This window comes from Aspergillus nidulans, chromosome VII (genome assembly GCF_000011425.1).
Source record: "Aspergillus nidulans FGSC A4 chromosome VII".
NCBI lineage: Eukaryota > Fungi > Ascomycota > Eurotiomycetes > Eurotiales > Aspergillaceae > Aspergillus > Aspergillus nidulans.
The window spans coordinates 1,768,550-1,790,442 of record NC_066263.1 but is presented as its reverse complement, the minus strand read 5'-3'; the positions used below and the strand labels follow the sequence as shown (position 1 = coordinate 1,790,442).

The 21,893-nt window shown below is 51.5% G+C and overlaps 10 protein-coding genes across 10 annotated transcripts, besides 1 other annotated feature; 3 read left to right on the top strand and 7 right to left on the bottom strand.

Annotated features, from left to right (window-relative positions):
- Positions 1–21,893: part of a sequence feature (contig 1.28 1..98898(1)) that runs on past the window's edge.
- ANIA_01773 (uncharacterized protein) lies at positions 189–1,416 on the bottom strand (the record flags this gene model as incomplete). Its single annotated transcript, XM_654285.1, has 2 exons — positions 189–842; positions 898–1,416. The coding sequence occupies 2 exons, from the start codon at positions 1,414–1,416 to the stop codon at positions 189–191; spliced, it is 1,173 nt and encodes a 390-aa protein (XP_659377.1).
- On the bottom strand, positions 1,842–3,479 carry faeB-2 (protein faeB; the record flags this gene model as incomplete). The annotated part of the gene is made up of 2 exons (XM_654284.1): positions 1,842–3,082; positions 3,137–3,479. The coding sequence occupies 2 exons, from the start codon at positions 3,477–3,479 to the stop codon at positions 1,842–1,844; spliced, it is 1,584 nt and encodes a 527-aa protein (XP_659376.1).
- ANIA_01771 (putative nuclear membrane fusion protein Kar5) lies at positions 3,703–6,765 on the bottom strand (the record flags this gene model as incomplete). The annotated part of the gene is made up of 11 exons (XM_654283.1): positions 3,703–3,795; positions 4,038–4,073; positions 4,126–4,158; positions 4,261–4,401; positions 4,570–4,592; positions 4,853–5,093; positions 5,148–5,204; positions 5,253–5,366; positions 5,494–6,236; positions 6,382–6,411; positions 6,756–6,765. 11 exons carry the CDS (start codon positions 6,763–6,765, stop codon positions 3,703–3,705), a joined length of 1,521 nt encoding a protein of 506 aa, XP_659375.1.
- Positions 6,980–8,182, top strand: ANIA_01770 (mitochondrial 54S ribosomal protein YmL16; the record flags this gene model as incomplete). The annotated part of the gene is made up of 3 exons (XM_654282.2): positions 6,980–7,247; positions 7,305–7,418; positions 7,478–8,182. The coding sequence occupies 3 exons, from the start codon at positions 6,980–6,982 to the stop codon at positions 7,849–7,851; spliced, it is 756 nt and encodes a 251-aa protein (XP_659374.1). The 3' UTR covers positions 7,852–8,182.
- On the bottom strand, positions 8,022–9,292 carry ANIA_01769 (3'(2'),5'-bisphosphate nucleotidase; the record flags this gene model as incomplete). Its single annotated transcript, XM_654281.2, has 1 exon — positions 8,022–9,292. Exon 1 carries the CDS (start codon positions 9,276–9,278, stop codon positions 8,022–8,024), a length of 1,257 nt encoding a protein of 418 aa, XP_659373.2. The 5' UTR covers positions 9,279–9,292.
- Positions 9,900–12,673, top strand: ANIA_01768 (uncharacterized protein; the record flags this gene model as incomplete). Its single annotated transcript, XM_654280.1, has 4 exons — positions 9,900–9,914; positions 10,037–10,188; positions 10,239–11,255; positions 12,007–12,673. 4 exons carry the CDS (start codon positions 9,900–9,902, stop codon positions 12,671–12,673), a joined length of 1,851 nt encoding a protein of 616 aa, XP_659372.1.
- On the bottom strand, positions 13,057–15,240 carry ANIA_01767 (uncharacterized protein; the record flags this gene model as incomplete). Its single annotated transcript, XM_654279.2, has 2 exons — positions 13,166–15,240; positions 13,057–13,136 (listed from the first exon to the last, which is right to left on the bottom strand). Exons 1-2 carry the CDS (start codon positions 15,042–15,044, stop codon positions 13,057–13,059), a joined length of 1,959 nt encoding a protein of 652 aa, XP_659371.1. The 5' UTR covers positions 15,045–15,240.
- Positions 16,261–18,551, bottom strand: ANIA_01766 (uncharacterized protein; the record flags this gene model as incomplete). Its single annotated transcript, XM_654278.1, has 4 exons — positions 16,261–17,705; positions 17,762–18,017; positions 18,250–18,419; positions 18,512–18,551. 4 exons carry the CDS (start codon positions 18,549–18,551, stop codon positions 16,261–16,263), a joined length of 1,911 nt encoding a protein of 636 aa, XP_659370.1.
- ANIA_01765 (uncharacterized protein) lies at positions 19,448–20,246 on the top strand (the record flags this gene model as incomplete). The annotated part of the gene is made up of 3 exons (XM_654277.1): positions 19,448–19,460; positions 19,537–19,758; positions 19,822–20,246. The coding sequence occupies 3 exons, from the start codon at positions 19,448–19,450 to the stop codon at positions 20,244–20,246; spliced, it is 660 nt and encodes a 219-aa protein (XP_659369.1).
- On the bottom strand, positions 20,688–21,756 carry ANIA_01764 (DUF2011 domain-containing protein; the record flags this gene model as incomplete). Its single annotated transcript, XM_654276.1, has 3 exons — positions 20,688–21,065; positions 21,149–21,665; positions 21,728–21,756. The coding sequence occupies 3 exons, from the start codon at positions 21,754–21,756 to the stop codon at positions 20,688–20,690; spliced, it is 924 nt and encodes a 307-aa protein (XP_659368.1).

Below are 21,893 nucleotides of genomic sequence, written 5' to 3'. Positions count from 1 at the left end.
AAAGAGTTGATTCCAAGCCAGCATGAGTAATAATAGAGGTATATATAAATATATATATATGTATATATATTTTTTAGAGTTAGCAAAGGAAACATTCAGTGCGTCGCATCATTCATAACCGTAACAGGGGGTATCCAGTTTTGGACTGCGTGCATAGCATGCGGTATATATTCATAGAACTGTGGCCTTCACTTCTCATGAGCTTCCATTTGGTCCGCCCACGTCCCACCCGTCACTGGGGACAGCGGTTTCAAGCTCTCGCCCGAGGCTGGGGCAGATTCTTTCTCTTTCTTCTCCCCGCCAGGCAGGGATGGGAACTCCTCCTCGTTAGTGATCACTGGCGTAGGAGGCGCAGCCTTGTTTTGCGAGGTTGTGTCGGGCTTGTCACCGCGGTGACCACCACGTCCACGGCCCCCTCGGCCTCGACCACCACGCCCACGACCGCGGTACCCGTGTCCAGAGTCGTGTGGTTGGGTGTCGGGGTCGAGCTCACCGTCACCTGGAGACTCTTCGACGCGCCTAGTATACCCGGAGACACCGCCATGCATCCCCCGCCTATATTGTCCTCGTCCTCCGCGCCCGCTAAACTGTTCTTCCGGCTTGTCGGCGTCCCATTCTCGTCCGTTGAGTGCTTCAAGCTTTCGCAGTCTGTTCCGTTCTCTCTCGTTATCCATGACTCGGCGATTCGCGCGCTCCTCGCGCCGTTTTTGTTCGGCGATTTTCTCGCGTTCCATAAAGGACGCTTGGTCTGCCTCTGCGCGAGCATGCGCTGCTGCGAGCTTGGCAGATTTCTCGCGTGCGGCGGCAATGCGTCGGGACAGTTCTTCTTCTGTGAGTTTTGGCTGGGCAGCGTTAGAGTTATTCTTGAACTATGGGCAGGACTTTAGCAGGGCATACCTTTTTGACACCCCCAGTCGCACTCCTATCCCCGCGAACAGCGGGTACTCTCGGTGCGTCAGCCGTGTTGTTATCCTCTTGACCCGGTTCCTCTTTCTCAGCAGCAGGTGTCTCAGTCGCCTTTTCTCCCTCACGAGCCTTGGTCCCGTTTTCCACGCCCGCATCTCCAGGATCATTCAGGGCCCAATTCGGCCGCCTCGGGCCGGAACCCAGTCCTGAATCGCGCGCCCCTCGCCCACGTCCACCCCGCCCCCTCCCTTTCCCCCGTCGTTCGCCGCCGCGTGAGCGCGCGCCATCGCTATAAACGGGCGTCGAACTTGCTTCACGGTCACGCTCGATATCTTTTTCGTTCACCGCCTGGTGAGGCTCCGATTGAGCTTGGCTTTGAGCTTGAGACTCAGGCTCAGGCTCAATAATCGTTTGTTGTTCCTCCGCGGAGACTGGGATGATCTCATCGTCGAACAAGTCATCAGCGCCGCGTGTTTGCGCGAATTCGTCAAGACCAGGAATTTCGGCCATTGTTTTCTTCTTCGCTTGAATTTCCTGATCTATTTCCTTGGTTGTTGGAGCCAAGGATTTGTCGAGTCCGCTTGTGGTGTCTGCTTAGATTTCGACTCCGCAGGTTTGCGGCGCGGGGCGGACGAGGTCAATGAGGGCGGTCTGAGGTGGCTGGGACTGCTCAGCTCTATCTATCCAAACACGATCATCGACAAATTCTCTGACGGTGATGACTCGATCACGCTCAATATATTGATCATATACCCATGCTGATACAAGTGCCGCAGCACGGAGAAGTTGCGAAGGCTGTGGTTGCCAGGACACTGTTGCAGGAACCTGGCAGGCCATGAAGGCGCAGGTGCTCCTCCATGCGTGCTCTTTCTTAGTGTTGCAGAGTAAGTATTTACTATGTACAGCTGTACATGCTATATATACAATATTTGCCATCAGACGCACTCCCAAGCGGTCTCATCAGTGTAGTCGCCGGGCCCCTTATACACATTCCTGCGAGGGTACCGGCAGTGCTTGCGGTAGTACTCTACCTCCGACCCAACGCCGTCAGAGAACTTGGCTCCGCGAACGGTCTCTGGAGCAATGCCCTCTTCCACCCACCGCACCATCGCCATAAGCACATTATCCTCAGGTTCGGTACTGAACTCCGTCTCAGCCCGGTTCCCAATACCGTAAGCCCCGTCACCATCCTGGCAATGCGCCATCCCGCTGATCTGGAAGAACCGATAGAACTCATCGAGCTGATTGGAGGTGACGCCCATGGTCTTCATCAGACGGTGGTAGTAGAGCTTGGAATCGTCTGAGCTGATCAGTTGATCTTGAAGGCCGTGATAGGTGAGGAGCTTGCTGCCTGAATCACGGAGCGGCGAGAGATCTGCGTTCCAAGTCTGGATGTTGTATGGATTTTGGCGCAGGGCTGCCTCGGCGTCCCTGATGGTCCATTTGGTCGCGTTCCAGGTTGGGTCGCTGTAGACGACGTAGCGCCACCAGTCTTTGCTGTACTGGAAGGGTTGGCCATTGTACATGGCAGGTGCCGCGAATTGCTCCCCACCGGGTTGCATACGAGGGTAAATGAGGGTGCTGTTGGAGCTGAGGAGCGGCGCGTACACTTCGTGGACTGTGTTGACCTGAGTTGCGGTGAGACAGGAGCCTGATGTCGCACCAGGACTGCAAAGAAGGGTTGTGGCGTTTGGATGGCAGAGGTCCGGGTCCTCAATGATCCCGTCTTCCGCTCCATCTAGGCCATCACACTGACGAAGAATCTCCTCATGGACCAAATCCCAATCATCAAGTGATAGATATGTAGCTGATCCAACGGGCCCGGTAATGGGGTAGAAGTGCGCACTCCAAGATAGCAGCCCAACAAAGTTGATTGCTGGTGCACCTGCAATGATGCCGTCAACCTCGCCTGGGAAATCCTGCGCAAGCTTAAAACCTTGTCGCCCTCCAGTAGAGCAACCCAAGTAGTAGGATGTGTCGAAGCCTTCATCGTAGAAGAGCTTTGTGAGCTGCTTCCCGACGACGATTCCCGTGTGGACAGATCGGTAGACGAAATCTTCCAGTACTTCAGGAGCTTTGTAAAAAGGCTCTCCAGATGTCCCATTATGTCCATTGTTTGCGCCAACGGTCGCGAATCCCAAACGGGAGGCATAGTCAAGGTCGGAGTACTGGATGCCTGCAAGACTCGGTTAGGAGATGAAGATATCCTCGCCAAAAAGGGCAAGCTTACAGCCACCAAGTCCTCCATTGCCGGTACTCAAGAAACGGCCGGTATAGTCTCGCGGGAACCACGCTTCAAGTGTAATCTCGCTCGCGTTAGATGTCGTAACAGCCATCGCAACTCGGCATATATCCGACGAGACAACTTGAGATTGATCGCACGTTGGGACGTTGTCCAATGTCAGGTTCGTGCTGCCTGGGATGTAGCTGGCGAAGTTCACCTTAACATTTGGAAGATCGATTTTGCCAGCAAAGTTCTCACATCTGGTCTGGAACTGGTCCTGCACGAGGACCGCCGACTGCACCGCAGAGCCCACCGTTAAGACGGGCAATAGGTGGCGCAGAAGAGCCATCCCGGTAGTATTTGGATACTCTGTATGAATCTTGGCCACAAGGTTAGTAGATAGGCACAGCCGGACTAGGAGAATTCCACAGTCGGACGGCCGGAGTTCTTATATCACTCGGTTCTCCTCGGGAAGAACCAACGGCCGTACCCAGAGATCAGCCTAATCATGATTCGTGATTTATTTTGCAAATTAATCCCGCTCCATATTTGACACCAGCATTGTGAAGCATTTATCCGAAGATGTACCGCACAGCAGTGGAGCGCATTGCACAAGCGATGGTGCGGTGCATCGATGACGCATGCGGGAAAGCCAGATTGCTTAGCTGTTGCAATTATTGGACAGGAGAATAGCACGGGATTTCCGGTTGATCAATCGTATGGAGTCGTACCTAGGCATTGTAAGCGATCGGCGGTCTGCTTACGACCTAGGTCATATGTGAGGGCTAACGGGTTCCAGCCGGAGTTAGTGCCAGTCAGTAGTATGGGGATTGGAGTCATTTTGGAGATCGTCAACCTGTTTCTCCGCATATGTACTCCGCGCTAACTACCATAGCGGGGAACTCACGGAGTATGCCTGACCCTGCAGCTGCCGGGCTCGAATCTGGAGTCGGCAATTGCATAGGCGTAAGCGTTTGTCTTGCCGGTAAGCGTACTGTAACGAAACCTGTGAGGGGATGGCAAATGACCTATGAGCACTCGTCAGTAGTAGGTTTCAGTGTTGCGCAGAAGATGAATGAACCAAAGATAGGCCGAGGCCCAGCCTCGAACCGTCCCCAGACCAGGCTTACTCTGCCGATTCTCAGTCCCGTCGAAGCTTTGGCATCACGGACGGGCCGCGCCCGATAACGCTTATGGTGACACATAGAGAACGCTAACCATTCACATGGTCTCTGAAACTTAAGGAAATCAAAGGCACAGTAGATCAAATCCTGTTCGGTTCAGAATAAGGGCTGTAGGCCCGAAAAATTAGATTCGTTTAGTACAATCATTCATAACGCACGGCGGCCAACGATCTGGTTCAATGCACATAGTTGCTGCCTGGGGAAAGCGATTGAATCAATAAAATCAATGAACAGAAAGCAAGAGCGAGCACGCACGGTGCACTTGATGGGAGGCAATGCTGGGGTATCATATGCATTACTATAAAAGTCATAGACGGGAAACTTGCGCGTAGAATCAAATCATCAGAATCTTGTCAGAGGCATGATGAGGCGTGCTAGTAAGATGGCCCATGTTTGCAGCATCCGAAGACTCGGGAACGGCGATTTCGTAATAGGTAACGCAGGAAGAGGCAGGTCAGAACAGTCCCTGAACCGAAGAGAAACCAGAATATGCGCTGTTTTGCCCAGCCCAAACAGGTCCAGAGTGGGCTTAGCAAACTGGGGATGTAGTGTCTTATTGCTTCGGCAGTATCAGCTGTTTCGCCGATCATTGCTTGCAGGTTTGCTGCCGTAGACATCGTCTGATCTAGGATTCCTTTAGAGATCCGCATATTCTCTTCCAACACCTGCTGTGCTTGCGCCTGGGCTACTGCGATCTCGTATTGGCGCTGCTGGACTTTGTCAAGATTGTCAGCCCGTTGCTGAAACTCCGCGAGCGACGATTCTATGCCTCGAAGGCGCTTTTGAGATTAGCCTATATATATTTTTTTTGCAACCCCCAGACAAGAGCAAACCTCGGAAACGCTTGCTTCTTCCTCGTATATCCGTACTATTCTTGCGTAGAGCCACTCCTAGTTGTATTAGAGCCAGGACATTAAATAGACAAGATATCGACTTACTAGGGAAGAATCTATATTTTCCACGCCCTGTCTGAGTTCGGTAATATCATCTTTAGTGATTGACTTCAGCTTAGACTGTAGAGACAACGCGAGCTCATTATGCTTCTCGGCATTCTGTTGCTGTGTTAACGCAATCTGCTCGCTCCTTAGGAGAGATTCATCGTGTATGTATTGTAACATGTGTCTTAAGGATTCAGCCGAGTGCGATGAATTCTGAATGTCCTGCTCACATTAGACGCACACGCACGGGGATAGCGAGGCTTTGACTGACCCCTTCGAGGCTCGATAACCCGAGCCGAAATCGGTGAAGTGTTGAGGATATGACCTCGGTAAGTAGGCCAAGGCGAGTCTCCAGGTTATGGAACATCCTTTCAAGCAGAGTGGACGTAGACTCTTGCATTTCCCGCAACATTTCTTTCCTGAGCAGCTCGGTTGATTGCAAAAAGGCCCTACTCCTGGTGGATTCCTCAGCGGCTGTTCTAAGCGCTTCATGAAGGCCATCGCTCAGCTTAGCAGAGCTGTGGAGGATGGAGTTATAGGTTTCTAGGATGTCTTCCTTGTCTATCTCAATCCTCGATGCTTGACAGATGATTACTGCATTCTGCTTGCTGTTGCTATAAGATGTCCACCATTGGGGCCGTGACTCTAACACCCTGATACATGGCTCAAAGTCTGATTTCGGCATATTGTCGATGTCGGTTACGAAGCTGTTCCTGGGGTGCCGGCCCCAAAGCCCTCTTCTAGGTGGCTGAAAATGATCCACTGAACGGCAAGCTGAGGGAGTAGGTATCCCCGCTTCACGAAGCTCACATATTGCCAGTCTCGCGGCGTAAAGAGAACGAACACGTTCCAGAGTGAGGTAAGTGTCAGAGCCGCCTGTACTTTCCGCATTTCGACCTATAGATTTGCACGACGAGACGAGCTTTGTGGCGGCAAGCTTATTGCAGGACGAAGACGAATTGAGCGTTTCGAGCAGCTGAAGAGCTTTTGTAAAGAGTTCATTGTGTTTTTGAGTTCTCGAGTCGAGAAAGGTGACCAGGTCGACGTCCTCAATTGAATTGAGTATCTGAAATGGAGCCACTAGATCCACTGTGAACAGGGTGCTGATTTTGATCCTTGAGGACCTTACCTTCCAAAGTAACATCTGCACGACTGATAACTGGAAAAAGCAAGGTATATAGGAAGAAAATATAAGGGGAAAGTCTAAGCAGGGAGACTAAGCGAGCCTCCATCCTAACTCAGAACCGGTCTTTGAGTAGAAGGAGTGATAGCGGAAATAATAGTGATAGTAGTGGTAAGTTCAAAGGGCAAGTGACTATTGGATGCAATGGATAAACGATGGACAGGGATGTTAACGAATTAAGCAAGGAAACGCTAAGAAGACAAGAGCAAGACTTGAGTGATTGTGACGGATGTTTGTCTTTGAGAAGGAAATATAACGGGCAGAAGACGGGAATCTCGATTCAATAACATTCTTGAATCACATTAAAATCATCAAAATACCTAGCGCCATTATGAATCAGAGCATCATCAGCAAGCGTTCAAATATCATAAGCTTATTCTTCAACAGGTTGCTTCAAGAAATCGTCGCCTTGGAGCGTATATACAAGCAAGTCACGTGCACGATGAATTGTGGAACTAACCATCTTTGGCTCAGGACAAAATCCGCGGCGTGCGCAGCGGAGATCAGAAGTACTCTCCAACAAAAAAGCACATCATCCAATACCATGACGAGTTTCCTGCCACAGACCTGCTTCAGGCAGCTAGCACGCGGCTATCTGCCAAAGAGAAGCCCGGCTTTCCCTGCGCCTTTGTCACGCTCCCAACCAACACGATGTTTCTCAACTACACTACGGGCCCAGTCTCGAGTCGGCGGCGCCCCAGTCTCAGTACCCCCCGAGGTCTCTTTAAAATTTATCGATCTGCCTCAAGTGCAAGGCCGGGGAGCGGGTAAAGACCAACCTAAGGTTGCAGTTGAAGTTAATGGGCCATTGGGTGGGTTGCGTCTTGTTTTCTCTTTTCGAGGACGGGCTAACTTGACTGTCGCGGCAGGTCAATTAACGTTGAACATCCCTTCCTTTGTCAATATTGCACACGATGAGAACCTTCGGAAAGCGTCCCTAACTGTCGCTGATCCCGCTGTTCCGCACCAGCGTGCTATGTGGGGTGTGTCCTTTCCCTGCCCCTAGTAAGATATATGTTTGTCTAACGGGGCGGCCGCATAGGAACCACCCGAGCCCACTTGCAGAACTACATCCTTGGAGTGTCGGAAGGCCATATTTGCATCCTGAGTCTGGTTGGTGTCGGATACAGAGCTAGCATTGAGCCAACAGCGACCACCGTCGAGCCCGAGTACCCCGGTCAGCAATTTGTCTCCCTCAAGGCTGGATATTCACACCCGATTGAGCTCGGCATTCCAGAAGGCGTTCAAGCGAGTACACCCCAGCCTACTCGTATCCTTCTGCAGGGCAGCGATAAGCAGGTGGTCACGCAGTTTGCGGCGGAGATCCGGGAATGGCGCAAGCCCGAACCGTACAAGGGCAAGGGTATTTTCATCAACGGAGAGACAATCAAGCTGAAGGCGAAAAAGATTCGGTAAACGCGTCTACAGACTGGGGAGAATGTCGGTTATTATCTGTATATTTATATCCGAGCGCCTTTCTTTTTGTCGGCGAAGGTTTTATTTTATGTACTTTTAAAGGTCTCCATTATATGCATCCATCAAAGACATTCCGGATTGCCATAATATCGCCACCTTGAGGGTATCCTTCAGAGTTTCAAGACTTTCTTGACAGCGCTGATTACTTCGTCCTGGATGGCCTTGGGAGCGGCAACGACTCCCTTGTTGGCAGCCAAAGTCCTCCCCTTGCTGAAATCCAGAGTTTGTCCATAGATATCGGTCACCTGGCCACCGGCCTCGCGAACAATGAGATCACCAGCAGCGTGGTCCCAGATCTTCTCCTGGTAGTCCTTCTTGACGGGAAGTCTGAGGTAGATATCCCCCGCTCCCCGCGCAATTGAGCAGTACTTTGCCTGTGAGTCCAACCGCACACTGGGGGAGGTAATCCCAAGGAGCTGGGCAACGGCAGCGTTGTCGCCCTGAGCAGAGTGTCCAGCCTCCACACCCTCGCAGAAAACAGCCTGAGCGATATCAGGAACCGGGCGCATAGAGATTGATTTGCTTTCGGCCCGAGCACCGCTCGTTAGAGGCCTGCTAACTGATCCAGCACCCTTGATGGCAGAGAACAGCACTCCGTTGCCCGCGCCGCTGTTCTGATCGACACCGATAGAGGAAGAGATGGTAGCAGCGTCATCGACTGGGAGGTTAGGACAGCCGATGGCTCCCACCTTGACGTCGCCATCTTCAAGAAGACCGAGGCAGACAGCGTACTGTCCACCCCGGAGAAAGCCCTTGGTGCCGTCGATCGGATCCAAAGCCCAAATGCGGCCCTTGGGACCACCGGCACTCTTTCCTTCATCGATGATATCAAGCATGGCCTCTTCACTGGGGAGGGAACCACCGAGAAGCTCGTTGCTCTCCGCATCTTCTAGCTTGATGTCCTTGACCAGTCTCCAGATCTCGGCGCTCAAGGCTTTATCCTCACGAAGAGTGCTAGCTTCTTCTTCGGCAACGATTTCATCATTAGGAAAATTCTTGCGGATGGCTTGAATGATCAGAGCCTGGGCCCCAAAATCACCAATGGTGACAGGCGACTTATCATCCTTCGAGACGGTGCCTTTGGCCTTCTCATTGAACACCTTCTGCGTGAGGATGGTTGCGCGCTGGACGGCAAGCTCGGCGATGTAGCGTTCGCGTTCGTAAGACATGTTTGCGATATGAGAATATGGTTGTGAGAAGATAGATTGATGAAGAGGAAGGAAGTTATAAGTAAAACGGGGTCGAGATTTCAGAAGTACGCTGACCCCCAACACAATAGTGGAGCAGAGTACGACGCCCGCGAAGAGTGAGAGACGGGGCTGGTGAGTGGAGGAAGGATCTGCTTGGTCTGCGGACCAAAACCGCATTGAAGCCCAGAAAAGGATTCGCTGGAGGATCAATTACCGGTAGAAAAGGCGCAGCAGCACTATCGCCCGCGAATTAAGCCTTTGATAGCCGCCAGCAATGTTCAAGTGAGCCAAAGGAACTTCTGGCTTCTTGTGAGCTGTAACAGTACATCCCCGCACTAAGCCGAATTGGGCAACCATCGAGGGGCGCCGTCGGCGCATTTGAGTGCCGGTCACGAGCCATGACGTGGGAGGCAGACGGGTCCTGCTTCTTTGTGATATTATCGTCCCCCACGGATGAAGGAACCTCTTGACAGGTCGGTTCAGTTACCTTGTCTCCTGCCGCTTGTCGCAGTCTGCAGGGCAAGACCAGATCATTCTCACCTCGGCTGGTTGGGAGTCAGGCCATACCTACTCCAGATCCGCAGTGGAACTCTCCGCGTGAACGTTGCCTGTTGTGATACTTGGAGGGTTTTAACAGTGGAAGAGACCGCAAACATTTTAACCAGACTGCGCAACTGGCTCTATCCGCTCTGCCGGAAGACAGTCTTCGCCTGGGTTTGCGATCAGGATACTCTACTTCTGCCCAGTTACTAAAGTCGTCGGGTCAATATCAGATACCTACCCAGCGGGGATACCATCATGTTCCACTCAACGGTGAGTGCCTTAAGTACCCGCACAAAAATCCCCATACGCGCGGGGTTCACGCATTGACGGCGTAGCCGTTTTTAAGCCTTTGCATCTTCGCTCGGGATTCGAAACCACTGACGCCCCTCTAGAAGCCGTATTCGGCCGTCACCGTACAAATAGAGGTCCTTACCAGCGAACAATATGAGGTCGAAGATTGGAGTGGCATTGTTGATCTAATCGAGGCCATCCGCATACAAGCCAGCGGTCCTACTGAGGCTGCTCGTGCTCTGCGGAAAAAATTGTCAGCTTTTGTATCATCGTATTTTCGCCAGAACTCTAACAATTTTGTAGGAAGTACGGAAACCTCCACCGCCAGCTACGGGCACTAACGATCCTCGATTTCTTGATTCAAAATGCCGGGGACCGTTTCCACCGCGAATTCGCAGACGAACCTTTGCTTGAACGACTGCGAATTGCCGCTACGGACCCAGTTTCAGATCCTCTGGTTAAGGAAAAATGCAAGCAGCTGTTTGGGCAATGGGCAGTTTCTTACAAGGGTACCCCTGGCATGGAGCGAGTCGCTAGTCTATATAAGCAGCTTCCGAAACGCAAGCAACCGGCAACACAAGCAAGAACCAAAGTTCTACGGGAAGCCGAAAGGCCGTCCGAGCCTCAGTTGGGCCATACCGTGTCAGTGTCCGCCGGAAATGGGCCTGCAAAGGTCCTCAGTAGCCCCAAGCACAAGCACTCGTCCAGCAAGTCGCTGAAGAAGGAAAAGAAGGAAAAGAAGCTTTACAGCCGGTCGTTCAACTTTGAGAAAGAGAAGCCGGAAATGCTTCAAACACTAGCTTCTTCTTCGGTCGCCAGCACAAATCTTCTTAATGCTCTTAAGCGTGTCAACCGAGAGACGCAGCGTGTGAGTGAAGATGCAGAGGTCCTCAACAGGTTTGAGACGTGTAAACAACTGCGCCGTCAGATACTCCGGTACATCCAACACGTGGAGAGTGAGGAATATCTTGGAAGTCTTATCCATGCTAATGAGGAGTTGGTGTCCGCACTCATGGCATTTGAGGTGTTGGACAAAAGTGTGGACTACGATAGTGATAGTGATCAGGACGTTCTTGAAAGCGGCTGGACACCCGACCGCGAAGTCAGCGAATCCTTTACTGGGCTATCCATTAACCCTCCAAAACCGCCCCGTCCTACTCGACCATTGAGCATTTCTGTACCTTCATCTTCTACACACAGACCGGAATATGATACCGAGAGTGAGTCGGAATTTGAGCCTGATGATGATGACGAGAACAACCCTTTTGGGGACCGAAATGCTATTATAACCCCTCTGGTGGATAATTTTGGCCGAACTGTGTAAGTCCAACCACCTATCTGACGGACTGAGTTTTAACGTTCTCTCAGTAAGGAAGTTTAGATGAATTATCCTTTCTGCGGCCTTTCTTTCATCGCCAGCCATAATACCTTCGCTTTTATTTTGCTACATTCTAGTATGAGATAGACAAGCTATTTCACGAGCTGTGTCCCCTTGACGATGTGTCGCCGGTTGCTAGCGCACTTATCAGCAATATGACCAATGGGCTATATACTAGACGCGGCAGTCGGCATGCACCATATTTATTTGATAACGATCCAATGATACATGAACTCAACGAATTGTCTATTCCAACTTGTACACTTAGTGTCTGCTCAGCCCCATTCACAGCCAAGCCTGATATTAGGTCCGCTGCTGTCGCGTAACGCATGTGAAGTTTTTAGAACGTACAGCTTGAAAAGAGCATTGAAAATGTGCCTCGCAGTCTGTAAACCCTCTGGTCCACATATAGTCCTATTCTCATTCCTACTGTCTCCTCAGAAACATTTTCTATTGAACATATAACGTGGCTAAAGAGACACTCTGGGTTAAGAATGGCCAGTAGTGTAGTTATTTGTATACAGTCTAACCGTATTTGGAAAATAGCTCAAAACTGATTAGTCATTATATTGTCACCTGGAGCCTTTCTTTAGGCAGAGAGCTCCGCTAGCCACCTCGGCGACACACCAATTCATAGCCTGCATCGACATGACAGCTCAAAACCCAGTATAGCAACATCTCAATCTTACCTAGTATCGTCCCTGGAATCCTACCTGTCAAACCACAAAGCAGGGGCACGATGCCAGATTACCCTCCCCGCGAAGAGCGCCGCCGCTCACGCTCGCGTTCGCCCCCTCGCCACCCAAAAGCTCACGGTGGCTTTCGCTGGAAAGACAAGCGTTCAAACAAGGATAGCCAGAATGAAGGCGACGTACGACTAGATCGTGGGTACCGAAATCGCTCTCCTCGTCGGCCGTATGACCGAGACCAGGATCGCGAGCGGGATCGTGATCAAGGCCATGATAGATACAGAGGCGACTATCGAGAACGCGACCGATACCGCGACCGAGACCGCGACCGAGACCGCGACCGAGATCGAAACCGGGATCGCGACCCTAACCGCGCACAGAAAGAGAAGAAAGAAAAGAAACCCAAACCTGCTGCGCCGTCTGGGTCCGGGGAAGCAATGATAGTGGTACATGTTAACGACCGCCTAGGCACAAAAGCCGCAATACCTTGTTTGCCCTCCGACACGATCGGGAACTTCAAAGCCCTTGTGGCCGCGCATATCGGACGAGAACCCCATGAGATTCTGCTTAAACGGCAAGGGGAACGACCGTTTAAGGACTTTATCACTCTGGCAGATTATAGTATTGGAAATGGGGTGCAGCTAGATCTGGAGGTTGGGACTGGAGATTAGATTCTCTTGGTTCCTGAGGGGAAAACTGTGGCTAGGAGTTAATGGCTGGTTTCCCGGTCGCTTACAGAATTTCGGGAGTGTGTACCTATCGTGATGTGTAGTCTTGTTATTCTTGCCACGAATACGAACGAGGTGTTGCTGGAATGGGGTGTGAACTGGGATATTTCGGGCTGAACAGTGGACTATACTGATACCAATTGATTTGTCTTGACAGCGTCTCATGTATTTACGAGGAAAAGGCTATGATGCAATTGTACAAATTGATCCAATGTGCTCTTGTATGTACCCAGCAGTATCCTTGACTCCATGCCCGAAAACCATTATGGACAGTAGAGAAACCTAACGTATCAACGCCGAAAAGTTGGGTATTATAAACATAGCCATTACCTCATACCAGTATTAAACATGTCGAGGCGAAGCAGAACATGATGCAGACCAAGCAGGAAAGGGAGACCAGAAAGGCCTACAACACCTTTGTCTTCATCCACTCACTCGTACCAACACCTAGATTGAGCCCATTACGAGCCCACCATTTCCTCACCCGCTCTTCAGCACCAGACACTGGGTCCGCGTCCTCAAGAGCTTCTTCGATATCGCAGGTCTTGAATTCCACACGGAGGCCGCTGCGACGCCACCATTCTAGAACATTATCGTGGCCATTTTTGGTCGGTCCAACGAGCACCTGGCAGTCGAAAATCATCTTGGCCCCTTTCAGCTTATACCAGAAATCAAGGACGTGCACGTGGCCGTGGGTGCTGGCGATTCGTGCAACAGATTCTGCATGTGTATACGGGATACCTGATGCGTCCCACCAGGCGAGCGAAGCTGTTCGGCCAGACTGAGCCGCGAGGAGGACGGATTTACCGACTTTCAGAGGTATTGGACGAGAGCTGGGAGCGGTTGCTGAAGCCCTCTTCCACCATTCAAGAACATTGACGCGGCCTTCAGCACTGGCTGACTCTAGCGCTCTCTCGGTGTAGCGGAGTTCCAAGCCTGATGTTCGCCACCACTCTAGGACATCCACGAAGCCGGCACGAGAGGCTCCATCCATTGCGTCTGCAATGTATTCTTTGTTCGGGAGTGCTGGGGCATCTCGCCACCATGTCAATATCTTGGGATTGCCGTATATTGCTGATGCACGATAGGGGATGTTGGTGAGGCGGGAGGTAGTCCAGAGGAGATCAAGGTGATTCTCGGTGAGATGAGAAAGGATGTCAGTTCGCGAGAATTTGAAGATGAGGTGGCATGCTAAATCTGATAGTGGTTTCCAACGCGGCAGGCTATCAATCCGCTTCTTGATTGCAGCAAATGAACCACGAAGAATAGTGTACTCCAGAGATGCAGGTGCCGACATCTTCAGGAGATGACTCTGCCATTCCTTAGGAACTGCAAGTTTCGTTGGGATACCGACCGCTTTGGCGATCTCCCAATCGTTAAGATGGTCTTCGAATATATTCAACCATAATTCTAGTGGCAATGAGGATGGGCCTTTCTTCTCAACCATACTAGGTCTGGACAAAGCTTCAGACTGGAGCGGTGCGACTTTTGCTGGTATAGGCTTCTCTAAACTGGCACCAACTTGCGATGCGGTAGACTCGGTAGGCTGGGTAGTGGATGTCGTATCCTTTGCTAACGAGATCATAAGAGTTTTCTCAATCATTTCATGTAGCTCTTTCAAACCCGCCCAAGGCAGCTGAACCAGCTCTTCAGGTGCGTTATATTTCCATAGAACTGGCGATACAATGTCAATCCAAGGCCAAAACCGACGAACTTCCAGCAGTTGCCTCTCAGTTAACGGATGCTCCCACTCTGAGACGGTCATCCCAGGGATGAGAAGAACGGGCTTTGCAGACTTCCAGCCCCGCAACAACGCCAGTGTCAGAGTGTTGGTGAGGCCTGACAGCATGGAGCCTAATGTTCCCGCATCGACTGGGGCAATGAGTAACAAATCTGCCCACTCGCAGAGTTCCGCAGCTTTAGCCTTGAGCCATCTTCGGGCCCCAATTTCCTTCTCGAAAGTCCTACTATCCACCGTATCCATATAATGTGGAACCTTGTTCGTGCCGGAGAGAAGGGCGAATGGTTCGTCCGTGATGAACCTAACCTCGATGCCGGGGTGCTGTATCAGGACCGGTAGAACATTATCGACGAACTCGCTGTCCGTTGATATTAGTAACCGTTTGCGGCGGCGGTCCGGTGCTAAAGTATCTTCATGGTTTGTCGACTCAGATGCGCTGAAGCCTGTTAACTTTTCGCCCGTCCTTTTCGCGGGATCTTCATCGATATCCATCCCAGTGACATGAACGCTTTCTGGCCCGACGTTACTGATCCCCGTGGAGGGAATAGTGCTAGACACAAACCCAACAGGCATGAACGGAGCAATAGCGTTGTTTGGTCGAGGTATAGGACAGGAAAATCAGTAGCTGCCAGGCTTAACAGAAGTGGCCGTCGCCTAAAACATCCAATTTGCAGAAAACTGGCCGCGGGGCTCACGCGCGAGCAATACCTCGTTGCAAAAAAAGGAGAAGAGTTAAGAGATATATAATCCGCAGCCAGTGCGATTGGAGAGTCTAAAGTATAGTAAGAGAAAGAAAGAAGGGAAAAGTAAATGGCGTAAAGTGCACAGAGTGGTCCGAATTTGTGGCCCAAGCAGGGTCATCAGCTAACCACAGAGGACCATGCAACCCGTCCAAGTAACCGTGGCGCCGATCCGAGGTATGACACGCTCGATGCAGCTCGTGTCAAAGATCTGGTGGTCAGACCAGGGGAGCTGAGGAGCGGTGAGTTGTACGCAGTATCAGTGACTTGTCTTTTGTTGTTATCGGCCTTGGGTTTCGCGAACGGATGCCGCTGGAATTGTCTTCGACGATATGGTTGTCGGAGCAGTTCGAAGGAAATTAAGGTATATAAATTAAAGACAAAAAAAGGCTAAGCCATGTGCTGAAGACGCAGTGATGATATTTGGTAAAACCTTCGTGCAGGTGGAGGGCCAGGAGGCGCTGAGGTCACGGTTACCAGCGGACCAGCGGCGAGTCGGCGAGATCGTTCTACGGGATACGGTTGTGGCCTGAAGGCTGAGGCGTTGATGCCAACTCCGAATCCCGTCCGATTTAACTGGTCGGAGGGCGGGCCGGCTAGGAAGGCGCTAGTCCTTAAATTGAAGCGTAAGTATAGATAAACCCACCACTCAGAGGCATCCCTCAGCGCACGTCACAGCTACTCAATTCCATTACACAGAATGAACAACTGGAGGATCTCAGGAGTTAGGAGGTGCTGGTGCCCTCCACAAGGCAAGTATGGATTCACCTTTTTTGAGGTCAACCTGCCGAAGCCGCAGCGCAACGTCTCCTATCTCTAGGGTCTATGCTAAATCGAATATATGCCGTCTATGTCATCATTATGAGTCTATACAAAATATCTGATGCTGTTCCACCGATAGTCTACCGGCAATTAGAACAAGATTTGTAGTGTCTTCTGAAACCAACAGATAGGTGCATTCTATCCTGACGACAGCTGTGCTCGTGTACCAGTGGATATGCTGGAGCATACACACAGGCCGGTCGAGGAGGGTTGTCGAGGAAGTGTGTTTACTCATTCCTTCGAGCCATGTTCGAATGCAATACATGCTCTCGCATTCCAAAACTGACCAATGCTCCCAGAACAGCAAGCCCAAGCAGCGTAATGAAAGTAGCCCTCAGAGAAACCATGTAGGCATCCATGACGCCAGGTAACCAGTCCGCCGGCACTTTTTGGATCTCCTGGAGGCTGTCAAGGAGGCGCGAGATCACCTCCCGTGCGTTTTCACGATCTCCAAAGCGCGACCAGAGACCACTCCTAAGAATATTCTGAAAAACAGAGGAGCCGATGGTGATACCGATCGAACTGCCAGTACTGCGGAAGGCATAAGAGGCCGACGTGATAACAGCGTGGTGCTCATGGTCGACGGCAGAAATGAGGGCGACCAGAGTGATAGTGAGCATGCTGCCGTAAGCTACTCCCCCCAGTAAGAAGTAAAGCAGAGGGAGGGCCGTCGGGGTATCAGGTTTCAAGGTACAGATCAAAGCCGACGAGACCACTAGAAGCAGCATAGTGATGTGACTATACATCTTATAGCGGCCACTGTAACGCATCAGGGCACCGGACCCCAAGGACCCAAAGGAGGTACCGATAGCTTGGGGAATCAATCTCGCTCCTGAAGCGGTGGCTGAAAGGCCTTGAACCTGGAATAGTATCGGTAGGTAGAAAAGCAGCGCATACACATTCATCGTAGTAAACCAGTTGGTCAGGCACCCCGATAATACGGTCCTGTTGAGAAGCAAACGAACGGGAATGACTGGCTCCGACGCAATGTTCGCTTCGATATAGACGAATGCCCCGAGTACGACTGCTGAAAGTGGAAGCGTAGTGAGAATCAGAGGGTGGGTCCATGGTAACTGGTTACCCCCTGTGTTGAGGCCAAGCAGAAGCAAGACAAGCGCTGTTACCAGCGTAATTGCTCCAAGGAAATCAACGCGCCTGAGCTTGTCCTTGTTTGCGTTTTTCGGGGGGATCTTGACGGTCAAAGCCACTAAGATCGCCGACGCCAGAACAAAAGGGATCTGGATCAGGAACGCCCACCGCCAGCCCAGTGTGTCGTTGATCCAGCCACCAAAGACGCCGCCTAGCCCGCTGCCGACGCCAAAGCATATATTACCGACGCCCTGCCAGACTCCTCGCTTCCTGAGGGGAATTAAGTCTGAGGCGACAAACGTCGAAATGGCCGTCAAACCACCCCCACCAATACCGGCGATAACCCGTCCTAAGATGATAGTCCACTGTCTTTGTGCAAGGCCACAGATCAGATTACCTGCAGCGAAGACCAGATTGGAAAAGATTAGTCCTGCCTTGCGGCCGAATATATCAGTCAGACGTCCAGAGAGCGGCTGGCAGGCGGCATTGGAAATTAAATAAGCTGTCGCTAGCCAGGAAAATAATGAAAGAGAGTTGAACGAAGAAGATATCGGTCCTGTCAGGGTAGCGACAATCGTAATATCTAAGAGACCAATGTTAGTACTGATTAACAAGCACGATAAGCAAGTGAGGCCACACCAAGAGCTGCAAGGAAGACTCCCACCCAGATGCCGCAGAGAACCAGAAGCAGTCGCTTGGTGCTTGGCTCCTCCTCAGCCGGCGGCTGGGACTGGCCAGCCAGAAGAGGAGTCTGCTCTGATATCGATCCGTCTCTGGCGGTTGCTGCCTGGGTCGGCGGCGAAGACTGGCTCAAGCTCATGTCCGTCAAATTGAGAATAGTGGTCAAAGTATCAAGTTGATGACAGCGGACAGGACGTGAGGGGTCCACGAAGGACTGCGGAGACGGTCCACTGATTATTCAGCCACATTGGGGTAACTTCTCAACTAATTGGGTTAACTAAATTAGCTATACTCAGAATACTGATTTCCGCATTTCCCTTCTCAAATCTTTCATTTCCAAGCCACATTCAAAGGCACATATGGAGGGTTAAACTTGTACGCACTCCCAATGTCACAACCAAGGGAGTTATAGGCGGCAAGGCATTTTCACAAGAACAGGCACAAACCATGGGCGCGTATGGTCTCCAGTATCGGAAATTGGGCCGCTTCTGAACTATGGCAACATTGCCAGGGGATGTGAGAAAGATGCGACCCAGGAAAGCAATCTCGCCGGAAAGTAATCTCCCCGGAAAGCAACCTCGCTGGTACTTTGAAGGGGCTTTTTTCATGAATTTGGCTAGAGGCTTATAATTCGAGCAGCTGGGTCAGACCATAAAAGAAAACTTTCTGGTGGCTTTCAGGTGCAGAACAAGTGATTCAAGACCTTACCCACGATAGTCGAAGAAGGAATCGAGAGCATCAGTATCATGCTGACATTATAGCGCTCCTCTATTGCATTAAGCTTTGAAGTCTGAGCCCGACAACGGGATGTACACTGACTGTTCCTGTCGTCTTGAAGCTGGCATTCATACTATCCTGGGCATTAATACGAACTATAACTCCACAGGAGTCCACACGCATAAGCCTAGGGCCTTTAGGCCAGCAGCCGTCGTTAGCCAAGTCTCAGGAGTAAGCGGGCGGTTCTCTGACGCCCGTATGCACCTCCGGGTCCAATGATGAGCAGGATGTTTCCGGTCTGCGGTTCTGTTTGAAACATGATAATGAGAAGTGAATCCTCCTTCACGACATGTCGACGAACTTGCTTCTTTGCTTGCGTCCGAGTGACAAAACAATCGAAGCCATTCACCGCCTGGATGATGAAGGATGAGCACAGCCACAATTGAAATGGGTAAACAAGCCAAGATCGACGCCATCCGCCGGGGAATGATGAGGGGAGTCAGGTATATTCAACGAGTGGGACGCCAATTGTAGCTGGCCGCCCCCAGAATAGGTCTAGTCATACACAGAGTCAGAGCAAAGTTAGACTACTGTACCAACAATGTAGTAGCTTTCGTCTTCTCACGCTCAATTCAGCGCTAGAGAAATGACACGGTCCTATGAGGTGTGGAGTCGGTAAGCGGAGGCTCACCAACGTGGAGAGCAGAGCGGCAGAGAAAAGGAGACAATCATCGGCAAATTAATAGGGACGCAGCAGATCAAGGACCGTGCCCTGCATCACGTGGAGAGAGCTGGGCCTGTTTAAAATGGTCGAGACGCTGCGTTCCGTCCGGCTCACATTCCAGGATCCGTCTTCTTTGTCATTGCTGTCTTGTTTCGATACCTACCCCTCTCATCGCCTCAGTATTACTTACATACCCCAGCAGAATGCCTGGTGTTCGTAAGCGATACCCGCCGCCCTTTACGCTTCACTTTGGCTGGCCCGTTACTGACCTAGACCCCGTTCTGTTTCAAAGCCCCCGATGCGCTTGAGCAGCTGAAGAAAGGCTTCAAAGCTATTTTTCGGCGGAAGAAGAAGGCTCAGGCGGACCCCGCAACAGGCGAGCCGGCGGACAAACCCGTAGAGGCACCGGCCGCGGCTCCTGCTGCTGCTGCTCCTGCTGCTGCTCCCGCAACTGAAGCCAAGCCTGCAGAGCCAGCTGCCACGGAGCCAGCTCCCGCTGCAGAGCCCAAGACTGGTACGTTTGTCCACCGTCGCATTGCTGCCAACGAATAATCGCCCTTCTGACGAACATAACCAGCCGAGACCCCTGCTACAGACAAGCCCGCTGAGACTCCTGCACAAACCGAGACTTCAGCACCGGCCCCTGCTCCAGCTGAAGCCTCGACGGCCGCCCCGGAAAAGAAGCCTGAGGAGACCGCTACCGAGTCCAAGACTGAAACTCCTGCTGCAACTGCTGCTGCCGCAGGTGCTCCTGCCCCCACCGCTCCTGTCGAGAACTCCGAGTCTGAGCCCTCAGTACCTCCTGATTCTACAGTTCCCCAGACACCATTTGAAACATCAGCTGAGAAGCCCGCTGAGTCCGCTGAGCTGGCGAAGCCTGCGGAGGAGAAGGCTGCTGAGCCCGCAAAACCCGCCGACGAAGCTGCCCCTACGGCGCCTGCTGCTGAGCCGGCGAAAAGTGAGTCGCTTACTCCAACTGGCCCATATTCATGCAGTCGCTAATTGTGAAAAGCCGAGTCAAAATAGATGAACTGCGCGCCTTGGCTTAGGATCAGTCTTAGTTGGGTTTTTTGGTGGACCGCCTCTATAGCAGCAGTTCTCTTTTCTTTTCTTTTCTTTCCTTTTTTTTTTCGTCTTCATCTCATACCCCAGCGCGAACATAACGAGTTTGATCTTTTGCTGTTATTTCATCTCAAATATGATCTACAATACCCTGTCATGCTGTCGTTTCAGTTGCAAGTCATCTTTCGCCTTATCGGTTTCTAGTACGGATTGGCTATGCTGGCTGATGTGCATGATATCCTTTGAGTCTTTGTCTTGTTTATCAGTGCGCAAATGATAGAAATCGAAATGAACAGAATTAAGTCATGCAGTAAGCCATGCAATATGGGTATCATGGTTTCACATCGTTTAGACTCGAGCAGTTGCCGTGACAATCGGTGTCTAATCGCTCTCCTGCTCGGTTGCACTCGCGTTGGCCTCCATTGCCGCTATAGAGCCCGCACCATCGCCGGCCCCAGCGGCGGCGGCCGCAGCTTTGGCCTCCCTCGCCTTCTGTCTTCGCTTAATCTTCTTTTCCCGGTTCCTCCGATTTCGCTTCTCTGCCTCGGTCTCCTTTGCTCTCTTTGCAGCAGCAGCTTTCTTCCGCAACTGGATTCGTCGCTTCTTACCCGGCTTCTTACGAGACAGTGGCACTCTCTCCGGTACATCTGCAATGTACGTGGTCGCAGGTGTTGCCGGAGCAGCGCCCTTTTCCTCCTTAGGAAGTTTTGTATGCTCGCGTTTCAGACAGATCACTCGCCAAGGGAGATGGCAGCCGGGCTGTGTATAATTGATTAGAATAGCACTCCCCTTTCTGCCGAGTCCAATTGAGCCAATAAAATAGGGTGTGTTAGACCACTCACCCAAGGTACACCCGACAACTTCACCATATCCTCTCCACTCACAGCCACATCCTCGAACTGTTTCCTCTTCAGCGCGACGCCCACATCTTCATCTCCCTTTGCCCCAGTTCCAGTCAAGAGTTCCGGCGTAGAAAAATAATAACCCCACCCTCGGAACGGATTCACAAAGCCTCCCTCCCCGGAGCCCAGAGCTGTAGGCGTTGGAGACCGTAATCGGATTCGTAACTTCTGTGCGTTTTGAGCTGCGACTGTTGTTGGTGAATCGCCGCTTTCTTTTCGAGCAGTACTAGGAGCTCTAGGCGTAGGCGCTGAGGAGAATAGCCGGAACTCAAACTCTTGCTCTTCAAGTTCGTTGTCCTCCGTTCCTCGTGTCTCTGGTTCTGGGGCGGGTGCGACATTGAAGTCGAAGTCTAGGAGAGCACTTAGGCGCTTTTGCGCATCAGGAATTAGCGATTCTGGAGGCGGTGATGGGGATGGCGATGAGGATGTGCGGGTCAGGAGGTCATCTCGGCGAACGCTTGTATTATCAGTACGGTTGGTAATAGAAGTTTGAGTGGGAGGTGAGACTTGAGTGCATACCGTTTCGCGTCTGGGAGGTCGAACATCATAATTTGTATGTGTGATAACTTCCAGAATTGCAGCAATTATATGGGTTCCGTTTTTTTTTGCGATGGGAAGGGTAGTGGTTGGATAGTGTGGATATGGAAAGGCTGCTGTGCGGAGAAGATGAGGTTTGAAAATCCGG